At 51.4% G+C, this 13384-nt stretch overlaps 1 protein-coding gene across 1 annotated transcript in view; it reads right to left on the bottom strand.

Moving 5' to 3' along the window:
- Positions 1–12573, bottom strand: part of ERBB2 (erb-b2 receptor tyrosine kinase 2) — a 39292-nt gene extending 26719 nt beyond the window's left edge. The window contains exon 1 of the mRNA XM_067541235.1: positions 12382–12573. Within this exon, the coding sequence (XP_067397336.1) occupies positions 12382–12469 (88 nt within the window). The 5' untranslated portion in view covers positions 12470–12573. The remainder of the gene's footprint in view (positions 1–12381) is intronic.
- Between the last annotated feature and the right edge of the window lie 811 nt (positions 12574–13384).

The following is a 13384-nucleotide window of genomic DNA, read 5'->3' as shown; positions in this document are numbered from 1 at the left end:
CAAAGGGTTGTGTGCTGCGCTTTGGATCACTACAGAGAGCAGAAGCACTTGCATTAGATTTGAGTACCTCCCCACTGAGGCTGCACTGCACTGGGGGTCAAGGGGAGGGGTGGGGTGGGGTGGGTTGGAAGAGGAAGGGACTTGGGACAATCTCTATCACCATGGTATGAAATGAGGGGAAGCTTGATGCCCTGACTAGGGCTCTAAGCTGGGACTCAGGAGACCAGGCCTCAAGTCCCTGCGTGACCATGGGCAAGTCACTTAGCCTCTTTGTGCCTCAGTTTCCAATCTATAAAATGGGGATAATTGCACTGCCTTGCCTCATGGGAGTGTGAGCAGAAATGCATTTAAGGCCTGTGAGGTGCTCCGATAATGGAGGCCATAGATCAATTACTGACAAATAGGAGGGTGGGTTTTGTGTGGGGTGGAAGTTTGCCCAATAGGAACCCAGCTGAAACCCAACAAACTCATTGCACTGGGCTCAGCAAACGGCCCTTAGGCCGTTAACATGCTCGCCCCAGCATCTCTGCCTCTGTGTCCACCGTGCTGAGCAGTGGGTCAGTCTGGTTTCTGTGGGAGAAGATAATGAAGGCCAACAGGCTGTCTAGCTTTCACACAACACTGCCAATTACTAGCTACCCCTTTGTTAGCATTTAGCCCAAGACAAAACATTCCCTCCCCAGATGGAACTGCTGCCCGGGAAGGGCCCAGATGTGGCCCATGTTTAAGGCGTGCTGCACATGGAGGCTAACATTTTAAGCTAGTCAGTGGATCATTTAGGAAGAGACACCCCTCTCTGAAACCCCCCCCCCCAAGGCTTTCCCTGCTGGGACGCTCTGGGAACAGGGGACTCTTCTACCCCAGCTTCTGCACAGGTAACTGGTGCTTGAGGGAGTTCTGGGTTTGTGTCACCCACCGGTGAGTGTGTTTTGGGGCCGAGCCGCAGAGCAGAGCAGTTGTTATTGTTACACCCTCCCCCTAACCAGCCATGCCTTGGGAGCTCCAGCTGTAGCAACTCCTGTTTTTAGGCTGGAGGTTTCAAGTTCAGTCCCTGCTGTCTCAGCCACCAGCCTGTCCATGGCCTTCAGGCCACTGGTGAGTTAGCGGGAACAGTTGACCTGGAGATAAATCTCTGTGATGGGGCTCTTCATTCCTTCTGCTGAGCCGTGACCAGAGGCCTTGGGACCCCTTTGGTTTGTGCAGAGTCCCAGAGTTTGAAGCCAGAAGGGCCCATTCTGACCATCTACCCTGACTCCTGCACAGCACAGGCCAGAGGATTGGCCCCAGCAATCCAGGCACACAGCCCATGCCTCGGGAGTGAGCTAGAGCATGGCAATTTCTATATAAGGTTAATCCCTGGATGGGGATAGGAACTCGAGACCTGGTGGCTCAGAGACACGACTGCTCCTGCCTGAGGCTCCAGTCGCTACTGCAGATTCCTCACAGAGCAACGCAGCCAAGGCGCTGCGTCACCTGGTCTCCCCGATTGATGGTGGCAGCGGGTCACCCTCAGGCTGTTACAGTTTTTGGCAGAACCGCTTTTTCAGGTTGGGCGTGTTTAAAAAGGCAAACGACTGACGCAATGTGGCTGAGCCAAGCTTCCCCTCCCCGACACACCTCCGCCTCGCCTACCCTAACGCAGCCTTCCCCCAGCTGTGAGCCTGCTGTCTGCTCGCCCAGGACAGTGCATGCTGCCAGGGGGACATGGGGCTCAAAATGGGCCAATGCCCCAACTCTGTCCAACACTTATAACTGATCCAAACCAAACTGAGGGGAAATAGTTGCAACAGGATAATAAATACCAGCCATTTTACTTCTTAAAGATGAGCCAGGAACTCACAGACAATAAGGCACCAGAAACTCTGAGCCAGTCCAGTTTGAAGTCCTGGAATGTGCGATGTTTTCCTAGACACGTCTGTTCTACTGGGCAGCACAATACACTAGTGGAGGTCACCATTTCAATCCCTGTGTGTTGGCCAAGTTGGTGTCCATCCTTAGAGCAAGAGGCAACCCCCCTGCATTGCTGGGCTGCAGACAGACAAGCCTCTTAGGGTTCTTGGGGGAATGGGGTTGGAAACTAACTCTGCCCAAGGAACTAGAGAAAAGATCAGATCTTAGTGAGGGGCGAGACAGCAATCAGAGGATGGTGATCTCAAGGCAGGAAGCAGTATGGAGATCTTCCTCCTTGACCATAATGGGTCTCGATGGGTCGACATGGATGGGAGAAGCACTCCTGAAGTGGTGGGGCTGAGGGACCCAATCCCCATGGAGGTGCTGGCATAACCCACTGGGTGCATGCGTGTTACTGGTCCCCGTCTGAGCCTGACCCACAGCATACTTCCTGCTCAGGTCCAGGACATGGTCCCAGTTCTACAATAGCCGCCATCTTGGCCAACACCCTGGCGAATGAACCAGCCCAGGGAGCCTCCAAAGCTAAAAGTTTGAGCAAGCCAGACACAAAGGGGGACCTGCACCAAGTACTGACCAGTGGGTGACACCAACTCACTGGAGGAACAAGGTCTTCCCTTGGGCAGGTCGAGGGCTCAGCAGGGTGGGTGGTCCATGAGGATGGTACAGAGGGAAAACTTCTTGGAGGGGGCATGAGTTTTCTTCAGGGGAAGCAGCTGAGTTGCAGCAGAGCGAATGGTTGGATCTCACGGCAGTGCCGGACGCCGCTGCGCCATTCCTCCTCAGCTTCCCTCCCTCCCCCGCCCCGTCTAAGGACATTTCATTCCCAGAATTCAGCCCGCAGCGGGGTCTCTACAGGGGACAATGGCCTGCGAGGGCCTGTAATAAAGTCAGCTCCCCACGGCTAGGCATTCTCCGGCTGTCGGTGGCCAGTCTCCTAGCAACAGATGGCGGTAGGCCTCAGGCCTGCCTGGCCAAGCCGAATGCTCTGGAGCTCTTATCTGGCGCCTGGGCAGAGGGCAGGTTAAAATGAAAGTCGCCAGCAAACAGGCCCGGCTACTCCCAGCCACGGAGAGACAGGTGCAGCTGTGTGTCCGCAGCAAGAGGGCTGGGAATCAATAACCCCCGGGCCACGCTGCCCGTGATACCACTCTGCTATCCAGAGAGTCTTCACTCAGGATCACCCCTTGGTCTCCTGGGGGCAGGTTTCCAGCCAGCCAGCACCCACCCCCATCTGCTGCACCACTGGGTCTGCAAAGAGTACTCCGGCCCCCCTCGCCCCCCAGTAGCCTGGACTGCGTGGGCAAGTGATGACCGTGCACTGGCAAAATGGATGCGCGCCTGATTCCCCAGGAGAGTATCTACGCTGGCAAACACAGGGGATCCGCTGGGGAGAGCAGGGAGTGAAAGGGCAGGGGTCTCCTCCGGCTCTCTCCCCATGCGTGTCCTGGCTCCCCGCCATACACATAGGTGAGGAGGTTGCTGGGGCTCTAGCCAGCCAGGGCTGCACCAGGGCTTAGAGCCAGTGAGCAAAGGGCCCTTGGATAGTGCCTGGCTCACCGTGGGCAGGGTGGAGACAGAAGCCAGAGAATGGAGCAGGCTGCCAGCTGGGCGAGGGGTCTCTGGCCATGCAAGCGCTGTGCCTCCAGCCACCCCTTTATAGAAAACTGAGGGACAGAGACAAGTTCACCCAAGCCTGGTCGTTTCTCTTCCATCAGCTCTGTCGGCATCCCCTCTCCCCCGCAGCGACTCTTTCCACCAGCTGGGGAATCGGGCCCCCGGGCTGATCACTGGGGAATTTTCTATTCATGTCCCTTTGCCTTTCATCTGAGCACCTCAAAACCCTGTACACATGAACAAACTTTCTCCACACTCCAAGAGGCCTGGCTTATTATCCCCATTTTAACTAACTTGAGCTTTAATTAACACATGTGCAGCAAGAGGTCGTCATGTGCTGAATAATGAAGTCATATCATTTGGTAGGTGGGGAAACTGAGGCACAGAGTGATGAACTGACTTATCCAAAGTCACACAGCAGGGGGGGGGGGCAGGAATAGAACTAGGAGTTCTGAGTCCCAGCATCCCTGCTCTAACCAGCAGGAAACACTTCCCTCTCCCAGAGCTGGGATCAGAACCCAGGAGTCCTGACTCATCACCCCTCACTCTCGCCTCCCATTGGGGAGCCTTGTGGATTTGTTTAATTCTGCTGTTCTCCAGGATCCAGATTATGGGGAAAAAAGGGAGAGGGTGCGAACGTTTCTCTGCGAACGAGGGGGAGGAGGGAAAGGGGCAGCAGCCGTTCAGCCTTTGGGATTCATACTGTGCCCCCCAAGTCCCTGACAGTAAAAGCAAACTGCCTTGTCATGTCCCGTGGAGAGCGCTGCTGGCATTTGGCCCTGTGACCCTACAGCAGGAGCGCACTGGCTGCTCGCCACAGACTGCAGGAGCTGGGATTCCATTTGTCAGATTCCTGGAAAGCCTGGGCTGCGTCGGCTACGTGACCGAGCAGCAGGTCCTGAGCTCTGTGCTGGGCTGGGCTGGGCTGGGCAGGCTGCAGGCTTGGGACTTTAAATCCAGGTTGGAAAGAACTGATCCACACAGAGTTTCAGTGAGACGCCATTTTTCCTCCTCTCCCTCTGTCACAGACACGCTATTACTTCAGCGAGAGATTCCTAACCGTCCTTGCTAGTCTCCAGCTCAAACAATCCTACCCCCTGCTCCCACCCCAGTGGTAAATTACCAGCCCTTCCCGGCCCTCGGCCTGTGGGCTGGGATAGCAAACGGATCGCTCCCCGGGTAGCCTGACTGACAGCTCGCCTTGGGCCCAGCAGTGGTCTGCCTTGTGCGTAAAGCCGGCCGTGTGCGACAGCCACGCCTCCTGGCCTGGGTCACAGGATGTGTTTGTGCAGCCTCCCTCGTCCCAGGAAATGGGCTAAATGTCAAAAGGAAGAGGTTCCGGCCTGGAACTAGAGGGTGAGCGAGGGGCTGCGTTTGGAGCCGTCTCCTGGATCGCCATGAAGGGGGCTCCGACATGCTCTCCAGCTCCTGGACTCCTAAACTGGCTGTCATCGTCAGCTGCTCTCTCTCTCGCACTAAGCCGGGTCTCATCTTCCTCTGGGTCACCTGCCCCTTCCTCCTGCCAACCCTCTGGCGCCACTCCTCACTCCGCGGCTTCGCTGCCATCCCTTCCAGCCTGCCACAGCGCAGCTGCTAACGTCACCTTCCTCTGCCAGCACGCTGGGGCAGCCCTGATTCCAACGGGAGCATCAACTAGCCCATAGGACCCATCTAAAGCCTCCACTGAGCCCAAGGGTGTCAGTCGGTTCAGTCTCCCTAGCCCTCCCCATGGAGGCCAGGAGGGCCCCACGCTCTGTTGCAGATCGTGGCAGGCTGGGAACCACTGCACCAAACACACATCAATGCACTGATCTCCAGCCCCATTAGCTGGGGAAGCCAGCAGGGCTGGTTAGAGGGCAGCAGGGCATCCCCATTTCCTGTCCCCACCCATTCCTTACCCACCCCACTACTGGGAATAGCCGCTACCCCTCTGTGCTGGCTGCACTTCCCAGGGTGCAGCAAGCAGGGCTCTGGAAAACCGAGTTAACATTTAACAGCAGCTGCTGGGACTGGGAGGCTGGATGCCCAGGAGAGGTCAGAGTGTGAGAGATCTCTGTTGTGGCAGGGCCACCTTTGGAACAAGCTGGGCCCCAGGAGATTGGTGTTTCACACGAGGCTAGCACAGGGAGAGGAATCCCTCAAAGGCTGGAAAGGTAATGAGGGAAAGAGAAGAGTTAATGCCAGGGGCTGATCTGATCCATCCTCATGAGCTTCCCGGCTCAGCCCTGCTCTGCCCCATCACAGGGGTTCTCCAGTCCCCCCCACCCATGCACCAAGAGCAGCGTGATGTGGGAATCCCTTCTGGAGATGGAATCTTCTCCCCTTTGGGCAGCCTGGGCTCTTGAAGGTGTGCGCTGTTTCCTAGAGGCTCATGGGAGCCAACCAACCAGGCCTGGGGACTGTCGTTTGACCAGAACAGATCCCAGAGCATGCCCAGGGCGTAGATGAGAACTGAGAACATACAGCTTCTTGCTGCCAGGGGAATAATTCTGGGGATGGGGGGGTTCCCCCCTCCTATATAAGGCAAGAAAGCGAAAACAAGCTATTACCTGCAGCCAAAGCTCAAGGTCTAAATCCACCTGCTAATCAAAAGATTGGTGTGGAATTCCAGAGAACAATGTGCCGTGGCAGCTGGGATGGGGCTTCCTGTGGGGCAAAGGCCAGAAGGGCCCAGCACATGCAGGCAGGGCCAGATTTTCACAAGGGGGAGCTGCTGGCTACTGGCCTTTTACGAGCCCCTGGTCCCAGGAGCACGAGTACGTTTTATGGTGGTTTCTCAAAGCTGGATTTGGATGCCCAGTTACAACTAAATGGGATTGTGTTTCCAAAATCCACGAGCTCTGACTTCCGAGTCTCACCCTCCTATCACCTCTCTCACCTACACACACACGGCCTGTCTGTTTACTCTGCCTTTTGGGGAAGGAGAGTCAATGCTGGGAGGGGAGGTTTGTCCTGTCGCTGGGGTAGCCTCTGGCTTTAGTTTGACCTCCTGTCTTTTAAAAGCTGTTTCATATGCTCCTAGGGAATGGAACAGGGCAGCTTTTATCTCTGTGTGGATCCAAATCAATCAGTAGCACACATTCTGTATGATGCTCCTTTTTTAAAAAAAGGGGAGTCTATTTATCTGCTGATATTAACCCCATCTGAACACCTCACACTCTTTAATGCATTTATCCTCACACAGCCATGTGAGGCAGGGCAGCTATCCCCATTGTATAGATGGGGAAACTGAGGCACAGAGAGGCTAAGTGACTTGCCCAATGTCACACAACGTATAGTGGCAAAACAGGGAATTGAATCCAAGTCTCCTAAATCACTGGCTCGCTGCCTAACCACTGGGCCATCCCTTCCTCTACAGCTGTTGGCTAACCAGGGCCAAGTTGTTCAAAAGAGGCTGTGGGAGGGAGAAGTTTCCTGTGGGAAATTCAGTGGCCACTGAGTGCCTAACTCCCTTAGGATAATCTCAGCTTCTGGACTGAATAAACCAGTGTTTCTTAACCTGGAGTTTTAGAGGGGTCGCAAGTGCAGAGCTGGTATTGGGGGTGGCAAGAAAGGTAATTGCCTGGAGCCACAGGGGCGCCATGAAACTAAGTTACATGCCTCAGCCCCGTGGGGGTGGGACTCAGGCTTCAGGGGTACAGTAGTTTGGAAAGGTTAAGAACCACTGGAATAAACCGAGCAGGGTGCGTCTCAGCCCACTGGCCAACCGTGCACAGCACAGAAAAGCATCACCCTTGGCACCTACTGATCCCTTTATTGGTCCCCTGAGCCAAGGACTAAGCAGGCGATGGAGAGTCAGGCACAAGACAGGCTGCAGGGAGGCAGTGTGGGGAGGGAGGGCATGGAAAGCATGCGCTGCTGTTTTCTGGGCTGTGCTCCTTCAGGGGATAGGCTAAGAAACGTTAGCCTCCAGGGCTGGCCAGCCAGCATTTAAACTAGAAAAGGAAGATCCAGAGCTCTGTCCTAACTGCTCTGTCCTCTCTGATGGGAGGGGGGGGGACGTATCCTGCTGTTTCAGGAGGTGGAATCGATGCTCTGACTATGATCCCATCTCACCCACATGCTAGGAGATGGAGAAGTACAGCTAGCACTCCTATATACTGAACAGGGATGCAACATCCTTGAGATGGTCCCAAGCTTAGATCCATCCATCCATTACAGGAAGATCACCCCTTTCCCCGCCCTCTGTTTTTGCTACCTCCCCCTTCACCAGGCTGGCCTGAATACCGTGGTGGAGGTGGGGGGATGGGGCGGTCCCTTCTCTCCCCAGCTGTGCTCTGCGCCCCTGGCAGTGAATCTGAAGGGAGCCGGATGCCAAAGGAGGAGTATTAGGTGCAGGTTGTTAAAGTTGCATAGGAATGTGAGACAGCCCAGGCGCCCAGCAAGGTTAGTCAATTATCAATCATTAAACGCTCACTCATGCAGTCAGCACTAGACACTTTGCCGTGAGGCTAAGGGCCTCTTATTTATACTGATTTTAAATGCCTTGTGTGCACAGAACCTGTCTAAAAAGCTGGGAGACAGAAGATCTCTGTTTAACCACAGAGCAGGGCAGCAGTGGGGTGAGCGCCCCACACAATCATGCATCAAACCTTGCTAATGGCTCTCAAATTTGACCTGGAGGGAACAATTCTTCGGCAGAGTGGGCAGTCTAGCTTTCAATTCCTGCTAACAAGGGGTCCAGTTAGTGCCAGCACTTTTCTACTGCAAACTGGATGGAGGCTCCACAAACTCATCACACATTTGCCATTGAAAAAGCCATCAGACAGTAACAGCTACGGGACAGACTAGATTCAAACAGGCCACTCAGCTCTGAAAGAATCTCTATTCCTTTAACTAGCTGTGCAGCGCATGGGGGATTTCCATATTATTTTCTGTTAATAATTATACGTGCCTCAGTTTACTTGCTTGATATTCTCTTCCCTGACTGCAGGGCATTAAATCATTAAATCAGAGGAGGGAAAAAAACAGGAAACAAAACAATGATGGAGATAAGGTATTTCCAGAGAGAATACCAAGAATCCTTAAGGGAGAAGTGGGGGGGATAGAGGAAATGGGAGGTGGGCTATTAACTGGGAAATGCCCATCTGCCTGGCTCCAGCTAGGACCGCAGGTTTATTTTTCCCAGGCCAGAGCCTAGGATCAAAGGGACACTAAACCATTAAAAGACCTTAGCCTAGAGAGAAAGGATGGTGAGCAGGCAGCAGCAGCTGGAGGTGAATCTCTGACAGGAGGATGCTGTGGGAGCTGTCTGTCTCTCCCAGGTCAGGTGTAGGGGTGTCTGGGCTGAGTGCAACTTGCCCAAACCTTGCAAGGAAGGAATGAAGTGTAGGTCAAATTCATGCGTGTTGGCCTTTGTTATTCTAACCCATTTCTCTCACTACTGTGTTCCTCTTGAGTAATAAACAATACTTTGTTTTGAAAAGGCTGAACTGTGTGGTTGCATACATTATCTGCTTACACAGCTCCTGAGAAGCCTCCTTCAGGGAGCCAAGCCAAAACTGGCCCTGCTAAAGGAGTCATGGGGAGAGAGGGGGGTGCTGTCACCCAAGGACCCAGTAGCAGAGGTGCAGGACTCCACCTCTGGTGAAGCGGGCCTATCACTAGATGGGTGCATTCACAAGAACCTGCAGAGGGTGCAAAGCATAGCACACTCTGTGATTTCTGGCATGGGCCCTTCAGTCAGGAATTGTGTCTTACTATAGGTCTATTTGTTGCCGAGCACAGTGGGGCCCTAATCTCAGTGGGGGCCTCTAGGGACTATTATTTATTATCTGCATTCAAATAACAGCCACCATTTTGAAAAAAGAATCTAAGCAGGGTCTGGAGAGAGTGAATCGAAGAGATGACTGCATGGCCAAAGATTCCATTAGGCTGCGGAACTGGATCTTAAGGAAGAGTGCGGATGCTCCATCTCTACGGATGTTTAAAACTAGAGGACTGCATAAGCACCGAGAATAGACCCACCGAACAATCCTGAAGCTGCTGGGAAGATGCCTTTTCCCACTGCTAACCCGGACAATTCCACAGCGTGACTGGTAGGTTGGAAATAGTTAATTTAGTTAGATTTTGAAATGCACTGATTTCAGGAACACGCACAAAACGTCCTCAAACAACACACACACAGACTCAACCCAGGGTTAAGCCGCACATAAACCTTACAACCACCAACTGCGTAAACAGATGGGCCTGACCTTGTGCTCCAAACGTTATCAGACTCAGGTTCTCTTAGCGTCCAAAGCAATTCTACCGGAACCAGCAGTGACTCTATAAAACCATGGACAGAATCGCTACAGACACCAATCCTGCAAACTTGACCCACATGAATCATCCCACTGAAGTTGATGGGAAGACACACATATGTCGAGTTATGTACGAGCTTATGTGTTTGCAGGATTGGGGCATGTACAACAAGGGTGACCAGATAGTAAGTGTGAAAAATTGGGACAGGGAGTGGGGGGTAATAGATGCCTATAAGACAAAACCCCGAATATCGGGACTGTCCCTATAAAATAGGTACATTTGGTCACCCTATGTACAACTGTGAAGCCCCCCATCCCAAAACTAGAATATAGAAGTGAAGAATCCTCAGTGACTGTTTAATGCCAGAGGTATTACCAATATTTATTTTGGAACACTGTAACTCAGGTCCTGCCATGATGTCCCTCTTGGGAAGTTAGGGAGAACATTCATTTAAACATTTTTTTTCAAATAGTCTGGTCTCGACAAACACAAAGCATCTTACTGGTGTGTGAATTAGAAGAGGTGATTCAGAATCAGTACCCACTTTCTGCTAGGACCTCACCAGCTTAGCAGTATTGGGCCTAGATGGAATGTGTGTGGGACAGACAGATACACACAGGAAAACCCTAGCAGTGCTCCCAAGTCAGTAGGCCATGCTCTTTCTGAACCAATGTCCCACCATGACAGTCAGGGGCACTGGTGCTGTTTTTTGGCTGAGTTATCAACCAAAGTAATTAAAGATCCTGTGGGATTTCCCTCCTCCCCCGCAGGAGAAGGGGTATTAACCCTGCTTTCCTAGCCAATTCCAATCTGAGTAAATACATTCTGCCAGGCTACATCCTCCTTCACTCCTGCAGATTCAACTGAAGGAGTTTTCCCTATTGCTTCTGACCTCAAACTGCTGGCTAAGTTGCTCTGTGCTGTTAGGCATCTTCTGTGTTCCACACCAGACCTGGCTGCATCTCACTTTGTGAGTGAAGTTACTCCTGTATATGTAAAATCTCTGAAGCGCTTCAAGGATGAGAGGTCCTCTATAAAATACTGTTCTCTGAGGGCCACACCATGCAGCCGCCCTTATAGCTAAATGTAATGTATTACAGGGACCCTAGGTATGTGTATAAAGTAAGAACTGTCTCATTTGCAAGTCCTATTCATACTCAGCTAAGACATCAGAAAACAAATACTATTAGCTAGTAAAGATAGGTTTGTGCATAAGGTGCAACGGATTATTTACTTAAATCCAACATACTGAATAACTCCTTTTGGAGTCAGTACCTAGAGTTTCCTATCTGTCCAGGAGAAGGGGCCAGACAATGAACTACAAAATGTAACTGCAGCATAAAGCTGCAGCCTCACAGTATTCAAATACAATAAACAGCTTGACACTGTAGTAAACAGCAGACAAGATGGATGAGGTGATAACGTGATCAACAAACAACTTGCCTTCTGCATAAATCAAGGAGGCTAAGATCTTTTTGGCCTTGCTTATTGCCTCATCATAAATTTTGAAACATGCAAAATAAGCATTTACTTTCAGCCAGCCCCATCACAAAAACTGGTTAGAATCCGAGCCTCGAATTTTGTAACAAATTCCTCTTCAGACTATTTTATTTGTGAGTGTGATACGAAATAATTGCCCAGGTAAACTATTACTGGAATCAAATTCATTCTCAGATGTGATTTCACACACAGAACAAAATACAATTAAAAAGAAAAAATTCAGCCTGTCTAGGTCATCCAACACCTTAGAGAGAGTTAAAGAAAGTCTGATCCAGCCACTTGGTACCGTACAGAACAATCAGATGGGTAACTCGGTTCACTTACAATGCACTGATTAGATACACAACTCACTCCAGATCTCTGCATGCAACTTTAGGGGCTGCATGTGATTGCCTTTTTGCTATGAAACAAGCTCCACGGATCCTGTTTTTTAAACCCACTCTTTCCCTGTGACAGCAACAACGAGAAAAGGGGAATGAAAGAAACCATTTTAAAAACCAGCAGAGTCTCTCCTCCCTACACTCCTGGTGCAACTGCAAGTCTCTGCCTTTATAGTCACGTCTGAAGGGTGTAATGGTCCCTGGGAAAGAAAAGCAACGACCGCCCTTTTGTCTAAAACAACACAACACATATAAACATGCTCTCCCTGAAGTGGCAGCCCTGCGGAGTGAAATCTCCAGCTAACTCCTTGCTAAACCAGGACTCTTGGGACCTAGTCAATTTCATGATCGCTAAAGTAATTAACAAACTCTTCACCCACCCCCCATACTCCTCCTCACACCTCACTGTGCTGGGTGGAATGATTAATTTCTGTGTTCTTCTCACGGGATCTTCGAGTGACGACACTGAGATTATTAAACTAGGTCAGGTCTCTTTCTTCATGCAAGTTACACAAAACTTTAGACAAAGTTTTTGGGGTCTCCCTTTCCCTTTCTTTTTTGGGGTGGTGTGTGCTTGGGTGGAACCCCGAGTTTTTAAGATCTAGAACTAGCACTTTTCTTCGCCCACATGCCAAGCTCTCGCTCCCTGATCTGAGGTTTCTCTCTTTCCCTAACGTCCCACACAAGCTTGCTTTCTTCCTCTCTCTCTCCCTTCTTTTCAAATCTGACCCACCTTCTGTGCTCCAACAGCCAGGCAAGAAAGAGGCTAAAAGAAGCCCCATGCAGAAACAGCAGCTGCTGGAAAGCATCATCTTTTTCATTGCAGACTCCAGCCCATGGCTTCTTGCAGAGAGGGGTCTTTCCAGAAAGTTTGTGTGGGTTTCCCTTCCTTTGCAAACTCAGATCCACAACTTTATTCCTGCACAGCACTTCCTCCTCTGGGCAGCGGGGACGTGCTGCGCGCGCCCCCGAGCTGGATTCCAACTCCCTTGGGAGTGGCTATGCACTCACTCCTTGGAGCATGCCAAGACCATTGTGTGCCTCCTGGGAAAGCACTTCTCTCTGTCCTGTTGCTGCAGGGTCATTCTGATTTCCCTTTTCTCTTTGCCTCTTTTGTTTGGTCTCAGCCTGGGCTGCTCTGGGACAGCTCTGAGTAAATAGAGATGTCAAGAAAAAGGATGAGAGCAAAAAATAAAAGGGTTGATTGATGCATACACATTGGAAAACCTCTCCTGGGATAAGCGAGGCTTGCCAACTGCCCTAAGAACCACTCCATAGGAGGGAACTTCCCTTCAGATCAAGAGGACTGGCAGATGGATGTTAGAGCTGCCCCGTGGTTCTGGGATTTAGGGACAGATTTAAAAAAGGGTGCAACTCTCCAAACGCTGAAACAAGCAGTGGGAATTTCAAGAGGGCTTTCAGTAGGAGTGGTTGGGTGCTGGGTACTTTGAATATCTGCCCCCATCTTTCGGTGCCTAAACAGAGGCTTAGCTCCTTTGAAAATCTGCCCCTGTTGTGGATGTAGAACCCTTCTGCAAATGTGGGTCTCCTGCTCTGCTTTCTAAGGGTGCAGAGCTCATTCAGAGTGCTCAGATGCAGTGATCTGTACCTGACTCTGTGGACAGCCTGAAACAATAGCTCCAAGAGGTGTGAATTGCCCTCAGTGATGTATGTTGGCTCCGAAAACTAGTGATCATTAATGATTCTTTAACGTGAACATTGTTAACCATTTTGCT

Source organism: Emydura macquarii, unplaced genomic scaffold (genome assembly GCF_026122565.2).
Source record: "Emydura macquarii macquarii isolate MOO-44397 ecotype Brisbane River unplaced genomic scaffold, CSIRO-AGI_Emac_v2 contig_629, whole genome shotgun sequence".
Taxonomy (NCBI): Eukaryota; Metazoa; Chordata; order Testudines; family Chelidae; genus Emydura; species Emydura macquarii.
Note: the sequence above shows the minus strand (reverse complement) of the source record. Positions and strands in the feature narration are given on the sequence as shown.